The sequence below is a fragment of the Chiloscyllium plagiosum genome, unplaced genomic scaffold (assembly GCF_037043375.1).
Source record: "Chiloscyllium plagiosum isolate Xiang-an unplaced genomic scaffold, Cpla_swu_hap1 HiC_scaffold_22, whole genome shotgun sequence".
NCBI lineage: Eukaryota > Metazoa > Chordata > Chondrichthyes > Orectolobiformes > Hemiscylliidae > Chiloscyllium > Chiloscyllium plagiosum.
The window spans coordinates 32,831,295-32,850,009 of NW_028270160.1; the positions used below are offsets into that span (position 1 = coordinate 32,831,295).

At 40.4% G+C, this 18,715-nt stretch overlaps 1 protein-coding gene across 2 annotated transcripts in view; it reads left to right on the top strand.

The window, feature by feature from the left end:
* The window catches only part of lhpp (phospholysine phosphohistidine inorganic pyrophosphate phosphatase), a 196,607-nt gene that overhangs the window by 61,272 nt on the left and 116,620 nt on the right, over positions 1-18,715 (top strand). For both annotated transcript variants that reach the window (XM_043712654.2, XM_087998930.1), the window contains exons 2-3: positions 8,853-9,040; positions 13,913-14,066. In XM_043712654.2, coding sequence (XP_043568589.1) covers positions 8,853-9,040; positions 13,913-14,066 — 342 coding nt within the window. The remainder of the gene's footprint in view (positions 1-8,852; positions 9,041-13,912; positions 14,067-18,715) is intronic.

Here is an 18,715-nt window from a genome sequence, read left to right on the forward strand (position 1 = left end):
AAGTTCTCCTCCTCTCTCCACAAGAATCTGTGAGTCTCTCTCTCACTGCAACCCCCAGGTCATCTCCTCTGCCCTGATGCTCTTCAACCATGTACTGAAACAGACTTGCTACTCTTTGCTACCTTCTCCCCACCCCCCTCCCCCCACTTATCTCTCCACCCTGGAGGCTCCCTGCCTGCACTCCTGATGAAGGGCTTTTGCCCGAATCGTCGATTTTCCTGTTCCTCGGATGCTGCCCTGACCTGCTGTGGTTTTCCAGCACCACTCTAATCAAAACACAGGTTGGCCCTATCGCTATGTCCAGACTTTGTAACTCCAAGGAAATCGGCTGCGGCCGTGATTGTGGAACTTCAGTTTTCCTCCTTGAACTGTTCCAAAAACGCTTGAGTTTAATGTGATCCAAAGCATCTTATAAATTCCCCCTGATATTTGTTTCCATGGCTACTGCTTTCTGCGATCCCTGTTTATTGTACAATTTTCCATATCATGTTACGTTCCCTTACAAAATAAGAGATGTTAGTGCTAAGAGATTGAACATTTTACCTATAACTGGTGTTTTTCTTGCGAATGAAGTGATTTCAGGTGAGGGATAGCAGTGTACAGTTCACTCCAGTCTTCCCAGCCTTTGAGCACTCTTTGCTGTATCTATATGGCACTTCTATTCCATTTCCACTTTAAGTGTTCTGTGCTATCTCTAAATTTTGTTATCAAACTGGACATGATTTTGGGTTTCACACACTGACATACCTGATTGCACATTAATCTCTTACAGAGGCTTTTCACAGTCTGAACGGGATTCACTCAATTCTGTTGCCAGATTTTACATATTCCTGTGTTACGAGTCTGACACACAGGATTAAAGTAAAGTTATTCCAAAGTCTTAACCAAATACTGCTGCCCGGTTAAATATTCCAATGGGGGAATATTTGCATTCTTCAACATTGTACAAAAACTGAACGTTTCTCTGTCTCTTCCAGCTGGCAACTGAAAAAGATAGAATTTGTCCAAAATTCGTTCATTGATGTCGATCACTTTCAACATCCAAATATCCATAGCTTAAAGGGTCATGGGATTTAGATTTACACAAGGTCAGTTGGGATGTGTAGTAATTGTCATAATGCTTACCTGTTCTGGGGCAATAACAAATGCTTTTCATTATTTGCACATGACTGAGCGTGGCAGATGCTGACAGCCAGCAGATGTGTAGAATTCTGGGTGATTTGTAAGGAGTTGCACATCTGATGCTCAGTAATTGCATTGTGGGGCATCATCAGACTGACCTGTTAGGGCGAGGTAAAGGTCAGTTCAAAGCAGTCTTGTAGTGGCTAAGCTACAGATCTTCAAACAACTTTTAAACTCCTCTGACTGTCCTGCATTTGATCTGAAAATGATGAGTGGCTGTATAAGCAGTTAATACAGCATTTCCATAGATTAGCCAGCATTGTACAACATGGTTTGAGATGGAATGGATCACTTTGTGTTTTCCTGACACAGTGAGCAGATTCTCTTTCCCAGCCTTGGGAAGATGCAGGTGGCTGGAGACCAGTGCGTACCCCCTTCTCCTGACCAATTGCAGAATGATCTGGATGATTTAGAGAATAACATTGTTCAGGATCTGGGAACATGATACTTGGTCAGTCACACATTCAGTTTGGAAAAGGGATTCTGTGAGCTTAAGAAATCTAGGGAAAGGGGGTAGATGACCTTTCAGAAATTAGTCCACGGAAAGGGATATGTTTATACTTGGTTCTTTACAATTGTTTCAGCTCAAAAATCATTTGGACATTAACAATGAACTTGTCAGAGAATGTACTGTTCTTTAAAGTTCATAGTAGTATCAGTAAGTGACATAATTACCGGCACTCGCTCCTGCCCCCTTCCATCCTATCAGTGTTATCAGTGGCATCATGGGAATGCACTACACACATGGATGAGCAGAATGTAGTACTAAGGACAAAATAGAGTGACTTCAATTCTTTTAATTTTTTTAGACTAATCAAATGAGAAATGTTGGATTTCTCCCTTTTATTATTCATTATTTAATCATGGAATGTAGGCATTGCTGGTTAGGCTAGCATTTCTAGCCCGTCCTTAATTATTAAGAGTAAACCACGTTGCTGTGGGTCTGAAGTCACACGTAGGCCAGACCAGGTAAGGATGGCAGATTTCCTTCCCTAAGGGACATTGATGAACCAGTGGAACCAGAACTTGATAATCAGCAATGATTTCATGGTTATCATTAGACTCTTAAGTCCAGATTTTTAAAAAATTAAATTCAATTTCCACCACCTACCATGGTAGGATTTGAAACCAGGTCCAAAGACCATTATCTGAGTCTCTAGATTAAGAGCCTAATGTCAATAACACTAGACCATCGCTCCCCAGACACTCTATCAGAATTAAGCACTGCCATTCTCAAGTCAGTTGTAGCACAGGTAGATACAAAATTCTCACTATTATGATTCAACAATTTGCCTCAGTCCGCACCTTGAAAGTACACCTCTACTGTATCAGCATGACCTATATTCCATTTTCTACTCGTTTATTCTGGGGATGAGTGAAATTTCCAAATTAATTCCAGATTAGAACAGGATGTACTTGCAAGGAAGGAATCGAAATTGCTTAAATTAACTTGCATAGGTCTCTTCTAGTCAGGATACAGGAAAAATTTCCATTCCATCAATCCAGGCTGGATTGGAACCTAGAGCTAAATGCTAACATTTCACCCACTGTAACACAATTACCTTGCACAATCCTTGTAAAGCCACAGTCTAACACCACTTATCAGTTTTAGAGAAATATTGTTGGTCTGGCAAAACATTAATTTCCTTTCTGCCTTTCAGGGTTTGTAAAAAGCAAGTAAAAAGGGAAAAATAACAGAACCTATCATTATAGCAAAATAAAGAAATCCCGAAAGAATTGGTTGGATTTAAATTGAGAGGAGATTCAGGCAATAGGGATCATTTTGAAATGAGCCAGTGAACAATCCAAGCAAAGATTCTCGAGATTGCAGAACATGCTGCAATTGCTCGTGGTGTACAAATGGTAGTTGCGGCTCTTGTGATGTAGTGGTAGTGTCCCTACCACTGAGTGGAAGGCCTGGGTTCAAGTCACATTTGCTCCGTTGTCTGATCAGATTAGTTAAAATATCTACAATAGGTAGTTTTAATTGGAGCCCTCAAGGACAGCTTAGTGCTTTGCATGGAAGAAGTGTTAGAGTAGAGTTGACACTGTAGCATAGATATCACCCATCCTTTATGTTGTAAAGAAAACGATAATTGAGAACCTTTTCCAGAACTAGCTTTCTATTAACTTTGGAATACATCATACTTACGTAGAATTGAACATGGAGTCAACAGTAAGAATTGATCTCTGCATGACCCCATTAATACTGCATTGTGTGCAGTGCTGTAAGAATGCAAGGTTTTTCATATTCATCAAAATTTTTCTTTTTACACTGACCTTATGGCATGGTGGCACAGTGGTTAGCACTGCTGCCTCACAGTACCTGGGGCCCGGGTTTGATTCCCGCCTTGGGTGACTGTGTGGAGTTTGCACATTCTCCCCGTGTCTGCGTGGGTTTCCTCCCACATTCCAAAGATGTGCAGGTCAGGTGAATTGGCCATGGTAAATAGCCCATAGGGTTAGGTACATTAGTCAGAGGGAAATGGGTCTGGGTGGGTTCCTCTTCAGAGAGGGTCGGGGTGGACTGTTTGGGCTGAAGGGCCTGTTTCCACACTGTAGGGGATCTAATCTTTCTTCTGTCACCGTATCGAAGTGCTTTGTACTTTATTTACTAGGCACTGGAGTCTCACAGTAGGAAATGAACAGAAGGACGATTGCCAGTATAAACTTGCCTTTTTAAACGATTCCAATTTGAATTGTCTTCTGCGAGGCAGCCTGAGGGCGATATTGGCACATTAGGGAAGCCAGCTTTCCCTGTGTTTTGGTGATTGGCCTTTATAGGGCAAAGGGAATAACAACAATATCTCATGCATGGCTGGTCATTTCAAGGAATTATGTTTACAACCTAATAGTACTAAGGAACTACCATTTTAAAGTTACTCACAAACTGTTTTCGGTATTTTATTTTAATGAATCACATTGTGCTCCCTGTTCTGCAGCCAGTCTCGTAACATTCTGCAACCCTACAAACCAAAATTCATGATCTGTACCTAAGGATGAGCGCTATTGAAAATTCTAACATTGAAAGTATCATTTGAGACCCTTCCATCTATTCTCCCATTCTGTAAACAACAACACCATATATTGTCATGCTCTGTTGATATGATGCAGGTGAAACTCAAAATTACATTTTTGACTCTTAAAAATTGGGTACAACATTTATCATTTCACAGAAGTTGACTGTTTAAATGGTATGTTTAATCCCTGAAAGTCTCGTACCAAAGATCCATGAATTTTGAGAATGATAATTACATTCTAACTTACAGATAATTATCACCTTTGTTACATGTTTTCTTCTAATTTGTGACATAGTCTATGTCTTTATACAAAAAGCTAAATTCTTCTTGCTAGAAAATGTTTTAAAAAACATTTGGAAGAGAAGAATCTTTGGTGACACCTAAAGTGATATCAAATTTTCTTTCACTTTCCTTAATGGGAGTTTCCAGCTAAATGTTTTAACTTGTACTGATGATTTTTTCAATGTCTTTTTTTTTATTCTGCCCACTGATGTTGATTGTTGAGAAATGATTTTGCCCGAGACTATCAGAGCGAATGTATGTTCTAAATAGCTGTATTTGACTCGATATGTGAACACAAACTTTGTGAAAGTGAAAGTTCCAGCAGATGTCAACTGTAGTTATCCAGAGGGAGCATGTGTTGTGCATTACCCTTACAAGGTCAAAGGATAATTCATTATCACTGATTAGCCCCATGACAGTCTCTCTAGTTATTCAGTCAATTGCATCAGTAAATTAAGAGAAGCTCTCCTGTGAAAAATGAAATTACTTCACAATTTAGAACAATGGAGATATATTGGTAATGTAAATGTGACCGTTAATTGTAGCATTATATTAATGGCTCTGAATGAACTAAAAAAGCTTTCTGTATGAAGGGCAATTACCTCTAACTGTAATTGATAATTCACACTCACTGTAATTAGCTAAGATAAATAGTGCTAAAGAAACTGATCATCGGTCTCATTAAGAAAGACCTGTTAAGTCATGCACTTTTTTGTTGTTCAGATCGCAGACTGACGTGCTTTCCAACACAAACATTCATAAATACCAATGGCTTTGTTATCCAAGGGTTGATTACTATTCACAACATATATTTGCCTGCAATGGAATATTTGGCAAAATTTAAGAAGAGTTCAGTCATTAGAAACGTGTCTGTCTGTTTTGTCCACTTAAGTTTAATAATAAGGTGCATTTTGCCACTCCCTAAAATGCAAAGCAACCATGTTTCAGCTGTGACCTAGATTTGATTTTTAAAATCTTATAGTCATGTATTTTAGTGAATCTTTTAAAAGGAGATTGGGAGTGTGAACACTGGAACAGAGGCCATTCTGCCTCACCAATCAATACAATCATGACTGGTCAAACCTTTTTAATGTCTTTTACCCATCCCATCTCCATACTCCTGTACCCCATGGGTAACCACAAATATTCAGAAATGTATCAAACGTATTAGGTTGGTTTGGAGCCCTGTTAACTGCAATTTCAGGAAGCCAACTGGGAATTTTCCAGACAGTATCTAGTTTCCCACAGTGGCGGGAGGCAGTTTAACTGCATGGAGACTGGCAGCAGTGACGGCCTGGGGCAAGCTCTGCAGGCAGGGTCAAGTCAGAGTCTGAGTCAGAGTCTGTCCCGACCTGGCCATCCAGCAGGGAGATACCCTTGCTCCTGTTGTAGTCTAGCTGCCAGATCCATCTTTTTGTTTATAGTTTCACAAGTGTTTGTGACCAGGGACTTCCATGTTGAAGCACCAGTCTTATTATTTGCCCTTTATTACGGCTTGTTGCTCCTCTGAGGCTACAAGGCCTGGCATCTGTTGGGTTCTTCAGTTCCTCGGACCCACCCATTCCCTTCAATTGGACAGGGAACTACTGTGTGAGCCAAGGAAATATCTCTACTAAAACCCCAAAATTTCCCGTATTCCCCCTTCCCCCACTGGGGCTGGGTTTGGGAAAGAGAAACAGCCCCATACTCTACATGGAGTTCCAGGAGGGAAATTCCTGACTGTTGAGGTTGATTATATTTTCATTATTTGCATTGAAATAACAGATCTGGTCATATGTCCCACATGTATAACACCAGTGTATTTTGTCCATAGGTACAAATACCTTTCCCTAATCTCTCTTTAATCTCATTTCTTTCCACGTATTCACAACTCCCTCCAACCTTTCCCAACTCTGATGAATGAACTAACTTTCACAAAGGGTTCAGTTTTATCCCATTAGGACTGCATTTTACTCAGTCTCAAATTTGACATGGTATTGAACTTTTCTTCCATTGCCTTCATCAACATTTTTTTTCTTTTTTTGACTCGGAGTAACTCCCTCCTGCTCACTGTCCCCAATGTTCTCCCTAACCCTAGGCCTTGCTGTCTTAGTTTCACTGCTCACCTGAACCTGTCTTCCTTTGAACTTGCTACACTGTTTTCTTGAGTTTAATCCAGACATTGTTATCAAATTAGATGATGAGGGGTGGGGACATTGTGTCTAGTAACTGACCTCTTCCTTGCAGAAGTTGAATTCTGATTCTCCATCCATTTCTCCTCCTAGCTTCCCAGACCATGATCCCATCAACCACTTTCAAGCTATTGCCATAACACCATCTTCTCTAGTTATCTTCCCTCCACAGCTTTTTACCATATAGTTCAACGAACCCAAACAGCCCTTGCTGTTACCTCCTCTCCAAGTTCCACAAACATGGTTACTCTGGTAGTCCGATCTCATTTCCTCAACTTGAGAAACCCCCAGCATGTTGAGAGGATCATTGACCATGTTGAATCTGTTCCCCATGCTTCTGATCTCACCCCTTCTTCTCTCCAAGAACCATGACAGAATTCCTGTTGACTACCGCTGCCTTTGTATACAGCACGCAGTGTATAATTTCCCATTTTTCCCACCACCTCCAGCGTGATATCAGTAGCAACCACATCTCCCTCTCCATTTCCAGCATTCTGAATGGAATCTTCCCTCCATGATACTCTGGTCTGTTCCTCTCTCATGCCAATAGGCACTTTTCCCTTCCCAAGTCATCTTTCTATGGAGGTGCAGGAGATGCAGCATCTGGTCCTTCATCTCCTCTCTGTCCAAAGACCCAAATACCCCTTATGAGTGAAGCAGCAATTTACATACATTCCTTTTCATTTGTTTCGCTGTGTTTGCTGCTCTGTGTTGGTGATACCACACAGATTGAGTAGCTGCTTTGCAGAGAATCTCCCTTTAGCTCACAATGTGACCTTGAGCTTCTAGTGGTCTGTCATTTCAAGTTTCCACCTTCCTGTCATGCTGACACCCTGTCCTTGACTATTGAATTGTTCTGGTGATGTTTAATGTCACCTTGAGGAACAGCACCTCGTTTTTGGATTAGGCATTTTATTGCCTTCCATATTCGACAGTGAGTTCAACATTTTCTGCCTGTAATCTCTGGTTCCTTTCAATTCAATTTTTTCTTTGACTTTTTTTTCACTTTTGGGCAGGAGAACTTCTGCTCAAGGCACATCTTTTCTTGTTTTTTTTTCCTCCTTCATCATTGCCTTTGGCGCTGTGACTAAATCTGCTATCATTCAATCTGTCCCATCTTTCACCTATCCCTTGCTCAAATCCAATTACATCTCTGAATAATTCCCAAAGAATGATTATCAACCTGAAGGGTTAACTCTATTTCTGTCGCCAAAAGTGCGAGCAGACCCACTGAGTATTTCCATTACTTTCAGGTGTTATGTTGGATCTATTCTGCTTTTCTTTTGCCTCGTCTTTAATATGAAATTACAATTCCCCGCACACTAGAGGGAGTGTCACAAAGGTTCACTGGATCTATTCCCAGGCTGGTGAGATTGTCCTACAGAGAGATTGGGTAACTGGGCCTGTATTTTCTAGAGGTTCAAAGAACAAGAGGTGATCTCATTGAAACTTACAAAATACTTAACAGGATAGACATGGTAACTGTAGGTAAACTATTTCTCTCATTTGGCAGTCTAAAACCAAGAGATATAATTCAAAAATGAAGCAGGATGGCATTTAGTTCTGAAATCAAGAGAATTTTGTTTTACTCTGGAGGGCCTTTGGAATACTGTACACAAGAGGCCTGTGAAAGCTCATTCTTTGAGTATGTTTAAAGTAGAATTGTGATAAATTTATGATTCCCAAAGTCATAAAGAGTTATAGGGATAGTATTGATAGAAGACATTGAAGAGATTGATTGGCCATAATCACGCTGAATGGTTCAAAGGGCTGAATGCCCTACTCCTATTCCTATGGAATAATAGCACTTATCATTAATGATATTAATCATGCCCTTTTGTTACATTTAATGCTTGCATTGAAACATAGTTCAACTGTCTGACAAGACAGCTATCTTTAGAGTAAGTTATGGAAAGCATTTTGTGAGAAATTTGAGTAGCATCACATCTTTCCATTTACAATCATTTCACTTAGTTGCTCGAGTGCTGCCAGCATGGCACAAGTTCAAGACTCAGTGAGACTTGTTCCTGGTGTCTGTCTAATATTGATAAAATTGCTGATACATTGAGGAAATCTTACGTAATGCTCCAGAGCCAGTCATTTGTGAGACTTCTTTTTCCTTCGTTGTAATTCTGATAAACATCTGCCTTAATTGAAAACATGATTGAATGTAAATGATTTACTTTTTCTGGTGCAGAATCAAAGAGGCCAATTTAAAGGTGCGTTTTTGCACCAACGAAACTCAGGCCACCCGGGAGAAGTTTGTGGCGAAGTTGCAAAACCTGGGATTTGATATCGCTTTGGGTGAAGTCTTTGCTCCTGCCCCTGCTGCTTGTCAAATTTTGAAGGAACGTGGACTTAGACCACACCTCCTTGTACATGATGGTTAGTGCTCAAATGTTCTTTTTTTAATTAACCACCAAATTTATAGCTGTGAAGCATGGTTGTTATTGAGTAACGCATTTCACTGTTGTGGAATTATTTGAGATCTCCTTTGTTTTGCTCCTTTCTAATAGGCAAATGTTAATTGTGTGCAGGAGCTGTCATGATTTAATTGAGAAAACTTAGCACATTTGACTGACTTCAGTTATGTGGATATATGGGGAATGTACTGACAGACCAGGTCTTCTCTCTTGAAACTAGAACAGTGATGAATGACCAAACAACAGTTTAAAAATTGTGAAAGGTTTTGATAATGTGGATGCAGAGATAATGGCCCAAACCTTCTAAGAGGAAGATAATCATTGCAGCAGTTTAGACTTGAATTAAGTGTTGGCACCATTTAGTCCCAACACAGCTGACTCTACAGAAATTGCCCTGAAAGTTTCAACTTTTTCAAATTCTGATGGTCAATTATCTGGTGCTTGGATTCCTCTGTAAAAGTCCCCAAATCTGAGTGAGAGTAAGACAGTATGGGGGGGGGGGGGGGGGGGTCTGTCATACTTTAGATTAGACAAGATTCCAGACAGTGTGGAACCAGGCCCTTCTGCCCAACCAGTCCACACTGGCCCTCCGAAGAGTAACCCACCCAGACCCATTTCCCTCTGACTAATGCACCTAACACTATGGGCAATTTAGCGTGGCCAATTCGCCTGACCTGCACATCTTTGGATTGTGGGAGGAAACTGGAGCACCTAGAGGAAATCCATGCAGACACGGGGAGAATGTGCAACTTGGGACCCTGGTGCTGTGAGGCAACAGTGCTAACCACTGAGCCACCGTGTTGCCCCTAGTTTAATAGTTACTCAGGCAATGGAAGAGGAACTCAAACCTGTTCTAATTCCCAGCTAACCATTAAACTGACACACCATTGGCTCATCCCTCGGCTACATCCCTCCCTGGACCCAGCATACCATTCAGCCGCAACCCTGACACACTCGCCCCTACCACAGACACCTGGCAACTCCAGAACTGACATCCCCAACTCTTTGATCTGCCTATTCGCACACCCAACTCAACTCCTGACTGCCCTCCCCCTCTGGTGTTTGCTGTTGCCTTTATTGGGGTGTTTTCAGGTTCTCTGGTATCTGGAAGGTGTGGCTGCACCTGCATTATGCTGAATCAAACCCTATACAGTAGGTTATCATGGAGGGACTTAGGAGCAGCCAGGCTGGGAATTCTGTTCAGACACTGGTTCCTCTGGTGGGGAAAAAGCATAACTTGAGGTTGTCAGTATAAAATAGTCACTACAAAATACAGTAGGGAGTTTGAAAAAATTTCTTTAGTCGAAGAGTGGTGGAAATTAGAAACTCTGCACGCAGAAAAGATTTACCAGGATGTTACCGGAACTGGAGGATTTGAGTTATAAGGAGAGGCTAGATAGGCTGGGACTACTTTCACAGGAGCATAGGAAGTTGAGGGGTAAATCTTGAAGAGGTTTATAAAATCATGAGGTGCTTAGATAAGGTGAATAGCAAAGGTCTTTTCTCTCGGGTTGGGGAGTTCAAAACTAGTGGGCATAATTTTAAGATGAGAGGAGAAAGATTTAAAAGGGACCTGAGAGGTAACATTTTCACACAAAAGGTGGTTCATATGTGGACTGAACTTCCAGACAGGAAGTGGTAGGTGCAGGTTCAATTACAACATTTAAAAGACATTAGGATAGCTTTGTGAAAAGGAAAGGTTTAGAGGAATGTGGGCCAAGTGCAGGTAATTGGGATTGGTTTAGTTTGGGAAACTTGGTCGGCATGAATGACTTGGACCGAGGGGGTCTGTATTTGTGCTGTAGGGCACTCTGACTCTGTACAGAGTGCTTGAAACAAATATCGTTGATGCATTTAAGGAGAAATTGGATAAGAATGTGAAGAAAAAGATGATGTTGGTTATTGTGGTAGATTTAGAAGAGAAAAGCAGGGAGGAGCTGGGAGCATAATGATGGGCATGGACTCATTAAGCTGAATGGCTTGTTTCTATTGTCTTGTATCCAGTTTTCCAAAGTCTGCTTACCTGATAACTCTGGGACTTCTGAAGAAACAGATTGATGTTCTTAACGAGTCCGTTTTGTTAAAAGGCAGATGTCATCTTGTACAAAGTTGCAATAATAATTCTTTCAGAATGTTGTTCTGACCATTGCCCTCTTTGGCGGAATTGCCCCTTGTATGTAGAAGAGGATGGAAAAGCTGGCTAATGAATGAAAATGTTCAACACATGAAAGCAAGATTACTATCAAACATCAGTCCACTGTAGAATGACAAAAAGCATATTTATGTAACACTCTGACTGTTAATCTTTACATACATTGAGGAGTAAAATACATGGGCACAGGAATGTGCAGGACCACAAAAGACCAATTAGGTCCATCTACCCAGAAGCCAGCTTACTGCCTGTGTAACTTGATTTGAGTTTCCCACGAAATACTCACCATTTAACCACCAGCCCCACTAACCAGCGCATGTAAAATTATTAATATTGTAAATTAATGTTATTGCTTCTGTTGCCTCCTAAGCAATTTGAAGTTGTTAGATCTGTTGGTCAACTACATAGCAAACTCTAATTTTATTGTGTGGTTTAAAAACATTTTGAAGTGCTTTTGGAGTTTGAACATCAAGGAGCATGACAGAACATTTGCCCAAAAATTGAGAGCAGTTCAATTCTGCCTCAGTTGGCAGGTTTTTCTGTTTAATGAAAGCAGTATTTGAAATGCTAACTGCTTGCATAATTTAGGAGTAGAATGCCTCAATTGTACCCTCTGAAAATATGCCTGAGTCAGGCAGTATTTGCAGATTAAGAGTTTTCAACTTTTCATAATTAAGTGCGATGGCTAGTTATGTTGAATAAGATCTAGAAACCTTTTTGCTGATATTTAAAGTAAATTTTTCCCACAGTACTCAGACTTATTTTAATTTGATTGTTTATGCCATGTTGGACCATTGTTCATTTATCATTTGATTTGGGAACATGGGTGACATAGGCAAACTTGCATTTATTACCAATTTGATACTTTCCCTGAAAAGGTACTGTTGGGTTGCAATTTTTCGATGTGATACTGAGAGTGCTGGTGGCGCTTCCCTGATGCTTTTGGGTCAGAAACTGCAGGCAGTTTTAAAAATGGCAGTAAGGCTCAGACTTTTGTGTGAGTACATTTGCACATTGTGAAATTTGTGCCCACCCTTTGACCGGGGGTTTGACTTGACACAGTGTATTTCGGGAGCCACAATAGCATGTGTGAGGGGTCTGGTGTGGAGGCAGGCCATTTCAAATGCCCGTTGCAGTTCTCCAACAAAGTAGTTCAGCTCCCAACAGAGGTTTTATTTTAAACTTTGAAAAACAGTGTTTCTTTAACAGTCAGCACTATCAATATATTTAAAGCAGAAAATGAAACATGACAACAAAGACGGACAGAATTTTATTTTACATTTTTAATACGTTATGATGTGTTTAAAAATTGAAAAGTCATTGCAATATTGGATGGCAATTGCTCAATTCTAGTCAACGTAATGATCAACTGCTGAAAACAATCAGTGTAATGTGATAATAATACCTAAGAAGAATGGATGAGAATTAGTAGGCTGTGCTGAATGCAGCCCCTGTCATAACTGGGCTGGGTGCGTGGATGGTTAAAAACATGAAAGGAATTGATCAGGCTGTAAAGTTATGGAACTCAATGTTGCCTCCTAGAGGCTGCAGGGTCCCCAAGCAGAAAATGAGATGCTGTTCTTTGAGCTTGTCCTGAGGTTCACTGGGACATTGCAGTAGGCCTGAGAAAGAAATGTTGGCCAGGGAGCATGGTGTTGAAATGGCAGGCAACTGGAAGGTCAGGGTCACTTTTACATACAGAACATTCTGGGAATCTGTCACCAAGCCTGCATTTCATCTGCCCACTGGAGAGGAGACTGCATTGTGAGCAGCACAGGAAATTGTTTGCCAGCAGAATAAAATGAAGTTCAATATTTCACAACTAGGCCTGACATATTGGATTCAGAATGGTGTGTGCCTGAAAAGGGAGTTGTCACTAGTAGTGGAATGTTATTGGTCTTGGCCATTTTGGTTCATTTCAATGGAAGGTACTGTTGAAATAAGCCTGGTGGTTATTGGTCCTGCATAATTATTACAATAGTAAGGATTTCGTTGAAATGAATTGCACTGTTCTGGATGGTGTCCGATTTCTTGACAGGTGTAGCTGCACCTGTTTGAGCATTCCACTATATTCCTGATTTGAGCCTTCTATCTCGCAGGCTTTCAGGGTCAAGAAAGGAGTCATGTATCATCAACATTTTTATAGCCAGTTTATTGATGTGGTTGGTCAAGTTACCATCCTCCTCACTGACAACTCTAAGCTATTGCTGGTCAGTAACTGAGTAGTGATGCCTTATCATAAAAGGTTGGACTTTTTGTTGTAACAGATGAAAATTGCTTATGCTGGCTTCAGCTGAAACTGCACCTTATGCAGCTCTCCATGTAGGCAGGCATATATTCCATTATTTTCAAATAATTCAGTTCCTGTTTTGAAAAACATACTCAATATATGTACCATGAGATTTTGCACTGAGTAATTGCATGTAGAAGTGTGTCAGCCTCTTTTAGATAATTTGCAGTCAACGATATTTCTTTATCCCCAGAGAGATGTGAGTTTTGTATATAACTAAAAAGATATTGTAACAATCTTAAAGGTGGTAAAATGCTTATACAGAAGTGTTTCTAAAGTCTTCTCTGGTAGAATTCATATTATAATTATTAACTCTGAATATTTGATCTAACAAAGCTAAATGGGAAAATGGTAACATTTTATAGTGATTTTGTTTTTCAATTCAATTCCAGATCTTCTACCAGAGTTTAACCAGATTGACCAATCAAATCCCAACTGTGTTGTGATTGGAGATGCTGCAGATAATTTTTCTTACAAGAACCTGAATCAGGCTTTTCAAGTTTTGATTGGACTGGAAAAACCTGTGCTGCTATCTCTTGGCAGAGGGTAAGAAGTTTTTTACTGTTGGATAAAAAGGCCTTAACCACAGACGATGCTGCCATGTGAATAATTCTGTTTAAGGCTGTGTAAATAGAGGAAAAATCAATGGGTCTCCCCTCACAAGATCAATGCTGAGAGATTACCAGAGGTTATCCTGACAAAGATCTTTAGCTTGACTTTGGCTCTGTCATTGTGTTAAGAACAGGACTATAACATGGAACGCCCCAAAACAAGACTTTAGTTGTGCATTGTATTTTCAATTCAAATATTTTGTTTGTCCTTTTTGATGCCAACACAAACATGCTGTGACCTGTCAAATTGCCTGTAGGACTGTCGATATGATACAATTAATCCTCTAGAATGTCTGCTCCCTAAGACTTTTGTAAACAGGGTATTGTATCTTTTTAATCAATCACCAATAATCCTCATCGAGGGAAGCAAGATCAAGTGCTATTTTATAGGTCAAGGTGGGCATTTCAGCCATGGGGTGGGAATGAGTTGGAAAGTGTGAACCAATATCTTTTTTTTGGGGGGGGGGGGGGGGAGATGGTGGGTTAGTGGAGTAATGGAGATTTGCCCCAGGAGATCAGAAAATGACTGCAATAAAGGAGGTGGCTAATTTGAAGGACGAGGATTGGCGAACAATTTGAATGGTGAGAATTGTAAGCCTGCAGATTGCAGAACTCCACTTGACGTTCGTATTTGGTGATTTGAGCTCTATAGTTCACTTTTGAAGATATTAATTGAAGCAATGAAATGCATTTGGTTAGATTTACTAGAGTTGAGCTTTTATGGTTGCATTGACAGTGTCTTAAGTCATGGCAAGTAGTGAATTAATAAATTTGTCAGTATTATCTAGCTGGGGAATTAGCTGAACTGGGGGTCCTTTCAGGGTGTGTATGTGTGTAATTGGTTGCTGTTGGAGAAGAGGAAAGGTTTGGAATGACTGACTGAAATCCTTTTACTGAAAAGATTGACCTTATGGTCAGTCAGGTTATCAGTTGGAGAGAAATTAAACAAAAGTGAATTAGTTTAAGGTGCTCGCAATTCATAACATTTGAAAAATACTAAAAATTTCACTGCTGTCATGTCTAACAGAACGCAAGTTAGTGCAGAGTCATCCAGTGGCCAGAACAGGGAATTGCAAATGGGGCTCAAACCAAGTTTTATAATTGGAAATCTTCCTTCAAAACTTCTGTTCCCTTCCTGTTAATTACATGGATTATCACAGAACACTCCCCCCCCCCCCCCCCCCCAGCCCCATTTGTGGACTTTTCTTTCTATCCTTTTATTATCATTTCCTTTTCCTACCATCAATTCAAAAGCACCCACTTTTTCACTATATATTTTCTCATCCTATTCTCGCTCGCGCTCTCCCGCTCTCTCTTTCTTGCACTCTCCTTCTCTTGCGCCCTCTCTTGCTCTATCTCACTCTTTCTCATGCTCTCTCTCTCTCTCAGCTGAGGGATGAAGAGGGGACCCTGGAGGAGGCTGTGCCTACAGGTAGTCTTCAGGAAACACTTTACTTCTAACTGCCCTTCATTCTGGTGTGATATATCAACCTACTTAATTTCATCACATCAGAGAGGCAGTGGCCTGGTAGTGTTGTCACTCGACTATTAATCCAGGGAGTCTACTAATGATTTGTGGACCAGGATTCAAATCCTGTCATGGAAGATGATGGAATTTGGATTCAATAAAAAATCTGGAACGAAGACTCAAATGGTCACCATGAAATGGATGTGGAAAATCCCATCTGGTTCACTCATCTCCCTTAGGGAAGGAAACAGCCATTCCTTATCTGGTCTGGCCCGACATGATTCCAGAACCACAGCAACCTGGTTGACTCAACTGCGATAAATATGGCCTAGCCAGTGACACCCACTTCCTGTGTACGAATGAAAAAAAAAGCTGCCACTGAGCTAAGTAGCCTGCTGCAGCTACAGTTAGTCTCGAGCAAAAACATGGTCTGTGGCTGTCAAGGTCATTGTAGGCTTTGATTTTAAGCAATGGACTGATAGGATCTCCTCTCAGGCTGATATCTCTCAATTCACTGTTCACAAGTATATTTGAGAAATTGTCAAGTTTAATTGTTCTAAGAGGGGTCTATATCAGCACACAAATACTTCACACAAATTTCCTCCCTCTGGAATGAAAAGGACCAGAGACTGAACCTTCACTGCTTTGAATGCTCATCATCACAGTTGAGGTAACTTTCTTAACAGAAAATGAGTTCATGATCCAGCTTGTTGGACCAATAGGCATCATTGATCTGTGCCTGGATTTCTGGCAGCAGTCAATTCTCTGTATTCATTCTGTACCAGAGCTTTGCGTTACCTTTGTTTCAATAAGCTGGCTTCGTGTGACAAAAGATATTTACTCCAGATCTAGCCTTTGACTCCTGTCACAAATTGATAGCTAGCCACAGAAATGGTGTGGAATAAAGCCATGGTGCCAGTGGAAATATAATGGAGCAGATGGACAGTGTAAACCTGAAGTTTATAGTTATCACTTAATGCATTTCTAGACTTTGAAACAGAGGAGCAAGAGTTCACCAACTTGTGCTTCAAATCCCTTATATATTTCCCCAACAAAGATGTATTTTCTCAGTCTTGAAAATTGCAATGGACCCAGCTTTTGTGGAGAAAATTTCAGATTTCCACTGACCTTTGGATGGATAATATTTCTATCCTAAATGGCTTTGTTTTTAAGATTATGTTTATGCCCCTTTGCTCTCGACTCTGCCACAAGAGGCATCTCTGCATCTATTTCATTGAATTAGATAATTATAGAATCCATATAGTGTGGAAGCAGGCCATTTGGCCCAAGGCATCCACACTGATCATCCCACCCATACCCACCCCTACCCTTCAACCCTGCATTTCCTGTGGCTAATGCACCTTGCCTGCACATTACTGGACTCTATGGTCAATTTAGCATGGCTAATCCACCTAACCTGGACATCTTTGGACTATGGGAGGAAACCAGAGCATTCAGAGGAAATCCATGCAGACACAGGGAGAGTGTGCAAACTCCACACAGGTAGTCGCCTGAGGATGGAATCAAATCTGGGGTCCTGGCGCTATGAGGCAGCAGTGCTAGCCACTGTGCCACCCCAAAGTGGTAAGGAGATAAGATTATCTCTCAAACATAAAATACAAGAGAATGTTAACCAACTGTGTCCAACCTGTCTTCGTAATTTAACCCTTTAAATCCTAGTATGTTTCTTATTGTACTGCATTTGGTACTACTTTGTAATCCTGGTTCAAAACACAAAAGCAAGTAGGTTCAGCCCTCTTGTTTTAGTCTGAATTATTTGGCTCCCCACCTTTTTGGGTGGACTGAAGTGGATGCAGTGTAATCTCTGCAAATTAACTGATTGTTAATGCAATGATTGATTAAACATTTGAACACTGTCAGTGGAGGTACATTTTGAATCATGAAAGCTAGGGATGAAATTGTGTGAGCATATAAAACTTGGAAGAAAGCTTTAGTTTTGACAAGGATTCACGTCACCATTGTTCAAATATTACTTCTCCAAGCAGGAAGACAATATCAAAGAAACTGATAAATTGAGAAAGAGGATGGAAAGATCATGAAGGAATAAAAAAGGAGGACAATGAGATGAAAGGGTGGACAGTTACAAGCAAAAACAAAATCGGGCAGCTTCAATAATAATCCCGAATTAGACATTCCATTATGCTGGGCACAAAAGCATAACCAGTCTCATTAAAAATCGGTCAGTAAAGAATGAACATTTGCACACAGATGGATATGGTATGCATCTGGATTGATAAAAATACAATGTGACTCCAGAATGAAGTCAAAATTGGCAAGATCAATCTATACTTCAGTCAGCAAATGAGAAGTTAGAAGTTATGCCAGCATGACAGAATTACTCAAGGAGTCTCCTCTAAATATATTGATTTACATTCAGCATCTCTTTTAGATGGGATGTGGAATTGGCAGTGTAATTTCTCTGGTCATGCCAGTGTCAGAAAATTAAGCTGCTTACCCTAGCCTATGGAAGGTTAATGGTTGCTCAAGCAGAGGTCAAGTGGTCATTTGAGAGAGAGGCTTTGATGTATAATTGAAAATGGCAGAAAGATAAACCATAAAACCCATGTCCAACCATGTTGCACATTTCTCATCTGCTGTCGGAGACCTTAATACAGTCCATCTGGCATGGAGCAGAAATAGTTCTCAAAAAATGATTTGCTCAATAACTCTGTCACTCAGCTGACATTATCTGCTTGAGTGAAGGTGAATTACATTTAAGTGAGAGAACAATATGAATTTTTTTTTGAAGTTTATTTAGCTGGCAATAGATTGAAAGACATTTAATTTTTCATACCTTCTCCATTAGCTTACAGATTTTCCTTATTTTTTTTTCTCTACTGCAGGGTTACTGTGAAAAACTTCACGGAACACTGTGCACCTCATAATGAAAATGAAATATTTGATCATTTTGTTTCTCTTAACATGAATGCATTAACATACAGGAAGAAGCTATTTAACCTATTGTATCAGCTGGGGATGGCTCTATACTGGAGTTGAAAACAGAACTAAAGAATGAGTACAGCACAGAAAGAGGTCGTTCAACTCACCAAGTCTGTGTGGCTCTCAGCAAGACAATCTCAGTTATTCCAATTTCA